Here is a 7231-nt window from a genome sequence, read left to right on the forward strand (position 1 = left end):
ACAGCAAATGATTGGATAAATAAACAGCTGGTATTTGCCTCATTTCTCATTCAGCTCTGGCTCAAACGTGAAGGTGCTATTTCATAGGTAGATTCAAACAAGGTCGGAATGGAAGCCTTAGCTAAATGCAGAAAATAGTCACAGAATCAATGATTTCCCCCGCCCCCTCTCCCCCAAGATTATCAGTCCCTTTTATTCAACACTGGAAAATATGAAACATGTAAGAAATTCCACCTCCAAAATTAAACACAAACTTGGCAATTCACCCTTTATCTACATTCCAGGAGTAGCACTTCTGTCTCCTCCTAAATGGTACCCTTCATTTAAAGTGCACTCAATGTACTTCACTTGATCATTTAAAAGGGTGAAAAACAGGCTTGAATGTCATTAGGCTTGTATTTTATACCAGTATACAGGCTCATCAAATACTTTCATGAGGGAACACTTTGATCAAGACAAGGTTTAATTAAACAAATGGTGAGCACTGGGACCCGATCAAAGCATAAATGTTAATGTGCTGATTATTCTTCCTTCTCATGTTTAAGGAGTGGTTCAGACTAGCTCACTTCCATGTTCCCATCTGACTCTGACATTCTATTCATTCCAAAGAGCAAGTTCATGAACCTTGTTGGTGGGACAATCCAGGACCAGCATGAAGTCCCCCAATTCCTAGTTCATTTTGATGCTTCAATCATAAATATGATATTTAGTCGTTTGGCTCAGAATATCCCAACCAGTGGGTTAGGGCCCACTTGCTTGCTCTGAGAGACTGATGGCTAAAAATCATATATATTTGGAAAAAGAAAATGAAGCCACTATTTCCCATCGACTCAAAAGTTCACAAGTTCAATTTATATTTGAATAGTATTTGGATGGCTGTCTCAGAAAAGTACCTAAATGTATTGATTATTTATTTTATCTCATAATATTTTGAATATAAAATGCAAGAGCAGAGAGGACTTGGAATAAAAATATCTACAAATGTAACACTTCCTAAAATAATGAGTTATTCTGATTTTTGCTTTATGATTCATCATTCTTGACATTTATAGTATGCATAAGATTTAAATTTTCTTTCATATTGACTTGCTCTATTCTCTTATATCTTAAATTAAGTTTTCAACTAATAAAGTAAGTACAAATAGTTTTCTTTACAACTATGACTATTATATCCCATGAGGTTAGGTATTGCAAGTAGAACATAATTGATTTTATTCACTTTTTAAAAATTTATGTTCCTTGATTTATTTATTCATCCATCCACCATTTCAGCTTAGCCTTTAATGTTACAATTAGCCAAAGTCAAACTCTTGATAAAATATTATAAAAATTTGTTTCCAGAATTTAAAAGATACTTATTTATAAAAACAGAAAAATATAATTTACCCAGTTCATTAGATTCCCCAAAGTTATTTAATGCTACATAAGTGAAATTAATACTTATAGTTTGACTTTTTAAAAGTTTATTTTAGTAATAAAAATATGTATTTTAATACTTTCAAATTTTGACTGCATTATTTTCAAAATTATTGTTCACTATACTTAATTTTTAAATTTACTTTTGTAACATTGTAAAAATTCCGAATGACCCAAATTATTTTTGAAACAATTTTTAACCACAAACCCCTTTTTACAACCATATTAGTTCCTTATTCTTCACATTTATGTAATCTTAAATTTTACAGATATTTTCCTACCATAATAGAAACATTTTATTAAAACTGGAGGCTTCAAAAATTCAAAAGATTTCTTCCCTTCCAAAAAAATATTTTTCTTAAAGTTTAAGTCACCATTGAAACTGTATGAGGGTTATCTCACATTTGGAACCAAGTGTTCTCATAATTCTTTCTTTTCCCCAGCCTAAATGTTTTATTTACTTCAAAATATTATCAGGTAAATTATGCTGACATCTTTCTACTAAACATCCATTTTACACACAGGATTAATGAACATTTCAGACATCTGCAAGTATAAAATATGAATCAAAGTTCTCTTATAACTTAGTTATACAACCATGTCGGGTATAGCTCATAAACCTAGTGGATGGAGCTCCTGAGGTCCTGCTAACAAAGCAAAGGCCCCATAAGTCACACAATTGGAGTTGGTCATTTTACCAGCCTCCATGGACACTCTCAACATTTCCAAAGGAAAGAGAAAAGGTGCCACTTTGGAATAATATTATTAGTAAACAGATAGGGGTCATGTCAATAACATGAAGATAATTCTAATCTAGAGGACAGTTAAATCATAACTGTATCATCTCTGATTAATCTACCCTTGTTAGGAACTATGCTAAGGAGAAATGTTTAAAACCTTATCTATTCTGTAAAGTAGCAAAACAAGCTGGTTGACAAAATAGCAAATGAACACTTGGAAACGATTAAGTTATGATGGAAACACACGTAAGTTAGTACTGATAGCAGAAATGCAAGGTGGAAACCTTGAGATTTAGTTAATATCTGAGTTTACTCACAAAGAATTTAACAAAAATAAAAGTTCATCTGTAGGCCTAAATTCTATATTGAATAATGTTTCCTTGAAATTAGCTAGTTAATATTAAAAAAGGAAAGAGAGCAAAGGAGAGGCCAGACATTATAAGCATGGTCATCTGGGCAGCTTCACCAGGAAGCACAGCTTCACACTCCTTAAGGAACCATGGATCCATTCCCTGCAGACCACTGCGGGGAGGGACTAAACAAAGGGGGGAGATGGGTGAAGTCCAGGTGACACACAGAAGGTGCTTGCCTGTCAGTTGAGCCTAGGGAACAATGGATTGGCTAGGGGGTGGACCCCATCAAAAGTATGCAAAATCTTGAGTTAATTGGTTAGTTTGAAGAAATTTCTGGGTTAAAATCCCCAGACTAATGAGTTTTCATTCTCTCTTTCCTCTTGTTTGCTCTTGCTTTCTCTTGCTCCACAACCCATACTTACCCTTGTACTTGCCTGTTCTCTCTTCATAGCCATGTGGCTTTAGTAGCCGCATGGCCCATGGCCACGCTGACTCCACACACAGGATGCTGGACTGGACTGGACTGAATTCTAATATGGAACAGAAATTCTGGGCAATGGCCTAAATTCTGGCCCTACTGAAGACAAGTTTAGACTTTGTCCATGGCGAGGTGGACAGAGATGGGACCTTGGAGGTCCCCTTAATATTACATAATCAATAAAGCTTTCCACAAAACCCCATTCTTCTGTGGGGGCCTCACGAAATTCTTTTCCTCACGGCACCCCAAGAATTCCACTTCCACTGATAACAATAGTACTACCAAAAGGTGAATCTAATACAGCTCTACTGTTACAGTCCTGTTTTTTCTTTACTTGACAAAATAGATTATCATTGTTTAATACCAAAGTACCTTGTCTATGGATAGAGTTTTTTAAGTTGGTCAAGATTTAAATAAAAACTGAAGAAAAAAAAATTAATGACCTTCGTTTTGCAAGTTACTGATAAATAATCATTGGCTTGCTTTACTTACATTCCAAAGCATCTGATTGAATTTAATCCAAAATTGTGGAAACCATGTGAAAAAAAATGTATTAGCATTTCCCAAAAAGTAAAGTTAAACACAGTTCACCAGTGATGTTTCATGGGAATTATCATATGAATTCTAAAGAAGAATTATAGGTTCAGAAGAACATCTATGTATGTTTGAAGAAAAGTTGTATCATTATTTTAGGAAATTTGGTATGGAAAAAAATAGTTTGAATAAATTTAAAGTTAATTTGCTTTATCACAACAAATTCCAACCTTACATAAGTTAATAAAATAAAAGGGGTTACTAGTTTTAAAGGACGATCTGCTTCATTAACTATGGGTAAAGAGATTAGATTATCAAAATGTGGATAATGGTAAGAAAGAAGTCAACAGGAACAAAGCAGTAAATACTCTTCCACCCACTTGTAGGGTTTCTCCTTGATGATAAGCACCAAGAAAATTAAAAGGACTTGACCAGGAATTTTCATGTCAAGCATGAAATCTGATTTTTCTAAAAAATTTATTCCTAAAAGCACACTCACGTTCCTCACTTAAAATTTTAAAAAAACATTTTATTTGGATGTTTTATAAAATTTAATATTTATTATCCTTTCTTCCACTTGGTAGTTTTATTATAATTATACAATACAAAGAAAACATAACGATTATTTTCACCAAGGCTCATGTAAGATGTCTCCAAAATCCCTCAAATTTACCCCAGCGTGCCATATTGTTGTTCATTTTCTAGGTGTGATGCTGACATGAAGCCTGAGGAGCTCCGTCTATAGCTAGGTGGTCTCTAATCTGTATTTTATGGAACAGAAATTCTGGGCAGTGGCCCTACTGAAAATGATATGGGACTTTGTCCATACATGTAAAAATGAGGTTCAAAGTCCATCTTTACAAGACTTTTCTTTAAAAAAAAAAAATAGGGTTCCACCAAATAATAACAACGAAAGCTAAACCACAAACTGAAGAACCTGGGTAAACAAAGTGATCACAAATGATAGTTAAACTTCAATCTGATGCCATCATTGTAATTACATGATTAATTGAGGAAAAATTCGATATTGAAAGCCCAATAATTGCTTCATACGCTAATCTGAATTATTTCCATTTAATGATAGTTATATTGAGGAACGGGTCCATTTTTCCTTCTGTACTGCTGCCTTGCCATTCTTCCCTAAATATCTCTGCCAAGATTACTCAATGAGAACATTTTTCCCTCACGGTCTCTAAAGGTCTACCCTGGGGGATCTCCTAGAGGATCCAATAGCAGGCACACTCTTAGAAAAAGCACGCCCTACCCACTCCAGTGTGAATGATACCATACCTCAGCACTAACATTGAAATGCACAGGTAAGACATCAGAAGTGGGCACTAAGATAAAAGCATTGCGAGCTATTTCCATACAAGGTCTGATCACATTCACTACCTGGTTATAGAGAACTTCCATTCCAGGAAGCATGGATGTGACATAGTCACAATAATAATGGTCAGCAGCAAATATTTTCTTCAGGGGTGAGGAAAGAAAAGAGGAGAAAAGGCATCTACCATGCAGCAATAATACAGGGTGGGGCAAAAGTAGGGTTACAGTTGTGAGAATGAGAAACAGAGTTTATTACTTTATTATCATTTATGAACTAGAGGCCTGATGCACAAAATTCAAGGGGCTCGGCCCTCACAACCCCAGGCTTCCTCTGGAAGGTTGTCTAGCTGGTCATTCCGCTGTTTGGCCATCAGGTCTAATTAGCATATTATGCTTTTATTATTATAATTGTATCATTTTCTATATAACAACTGTAAACCTACTTTTCCCACCCTGTATTAAATGCCCTAAGTAAGCCTAATAAACAGTAAGTCTTCAAATATCTTAAAAATACCTTAAAACATAGTTAAAACAAAATCTCTCCAGCAACTAAGAGTGCTTTGTAACATAAAGATTATTAAAATAGTAATAATAACAATTATTACTCTTGTTATTTACCTCTATTATACTATTTTTACAATAAAGGATATAAGTTATAGACACTATATCTCCAGATGTCTAAAACCTTAATCAATATATAGAGTTTGTAGAAAACATGACCTCATTATACTGTCCCTTATATTAAATTAAAAGGTAAAATTAAAATCTCAGCCAAGAGAGCAGCTTCCAAGGCCTTAAAAACACAACGACCTTTGGTTCTTACACTATCTTTGGTTCTTTTCCTTCATTCCAACCCTGAAAAATAAATAAATTCAGGACATTAAGATCAGATACATTGTATCTGGACTGAAATCTCATTATTATCAAGTGTATTTAAAATGTCCAGCATTGCCCTGGCCGGTATGGTTCAGTTTGTTGGGCATCATCCCGTGCTCCAAAAGGTTGCCATTTTTATTCCCAGTCAGATCACATGCCCCAGTTGGAGGCTCAGTGCCTGGGTTGGGGACTCGATCCCCTATGGGGGCCATGGAGGAGGCAGTCAACCAATGTTTCTCTCTCTCTCTCTCCCCCTCTCCCTCTAAAATCAATAAAATCATATATTTTTAAAAAATGTCTAGCGTTACATATGAACTCTGAACTATTAACATAATTTTGAATGATCAATCAGATCATTTTAAAAGCTAAACCTTTAGAAAAAATATTGCTACTTTACATTCTAAAGCACGGATTATTATAATACAGTTCTCAGCCAGTCAGTAGAGGACCAAATGCAGCAAAAAAACATACTACAGTAAATGTATTTAAATTAGCTTAGAAAATTACATGGAGTTAACACATTGCAAACAAATGTTCAAATCTACTGAATCATGAGGCTGTTATGTGAACATCCAGAGCTACAATAAGTCATATACAGTATAATACAGGCATGTAATAATGATAAATATGTTAAACAACTTTCAATTTTGCTAGTTAACAAAAAATCCCTTTTAAGTTGTTTTTGGCATGGTGCTGGAGGCTCTGTCCAATGACTGGAGGCGGGTCGCTGCTTCTTTGCAAGGCCAGAGCACGGAGCACTCAGAGACTTCGAGAAGGTGCAGTCAGAACGTCGGCTTGTTCATGTACTCTTCCAGGGTCTGCAAGAGAACAGCAACTTAGAACAGCTTCCCTCAAGCCACATCCTGTAGCAGACTGTGAAGTCAGTTCTGCATTCCTTTGCCATTACTGAAAGGCAGTGTTGAAAAGTTCGTGTGGACATAAATCTCTGCATTCTGATCAAGAAGGGTGGTTCCAAGTTTGAGTATCATTCGTATACACACCCATAGGGCTCAAACTAACTAACGATCAGCTGAGGAGAAACTATGCTGGATCACAAAATGAATGTCCGGCAAGAGCAACGCTAAAGCAAACAGCTGCAAGATATCACTGCTGACTTCAGAGAAGTGCGCCTGCTAAAATGATCATGAGGACTATGCCAGGCACAGGTATGAGAGAAATCGAATTCTATTTGTGGAACATATTCAGCGTTACAGATATTATACAGAACATCTTCCTTACACTTGTTGCCAAGATATATCAAATAAACAACCATAAGTCTTAAGATTTCCTGCCTTGTATCTTGAGGAGGCTTTCCTCCAAAGTATACAATTATGTGTCTTCATCTTCCTCAACAGTTACCAGGTTTGTGACATGCCACAGGCCATGGTTTTTGTCCAGACTTTTTAAATGCTTAAGCGGCTTCGCAATGACAGGCAGCGTTCAAAGCTACGGTGATGTTGCAAGTCCATACCAGGCACGATGGATGGACTTTTCTCTTGCACTCTTTC

The 7231-nt window shown here is 35.7% G+C and overlaps 1 protein-coding gene across 1 annotated transcript in view; it reads right to left on the reverse strand.

Annotated features, from left to right (window-relative positions):
• Window positions 1–6187: 6187 nt before the first annotated feature.
• The window catches only part of AP1S3 (adaptor related protein complex 1 sigma 3 subunit), a 16217-nt gene continuing 15173 nt past the window's right edge, over window positions 6188–7231 (reverse strand). The window contains exon 5 of the mRNA XM_015563694.1: window positions 6188–6541. Coding sequence (XP_015419180.1) covers window positions 6506–6541 — 36 coding nt within the window. The 3' untranslated portion in view covers window positions 6188–6505. The remainder of the gene's footprint in view (window positions 6542–7231) is intronic.

This window comes from Myotis davidii, unplaced genomic scaffold, assembly GCF_000327345.1.
Source record: "Myotis davidii unplaced genomic scaffold, ASM32734v1 scaffold575, whole genome shotgun sequence".
Classification (NCBI taxonomy): Eukaryota; Metazoa; Chordata; class Mammalia; order Chiroptera; family Vespertilionidae; genus Myotis; species Myotis davidii.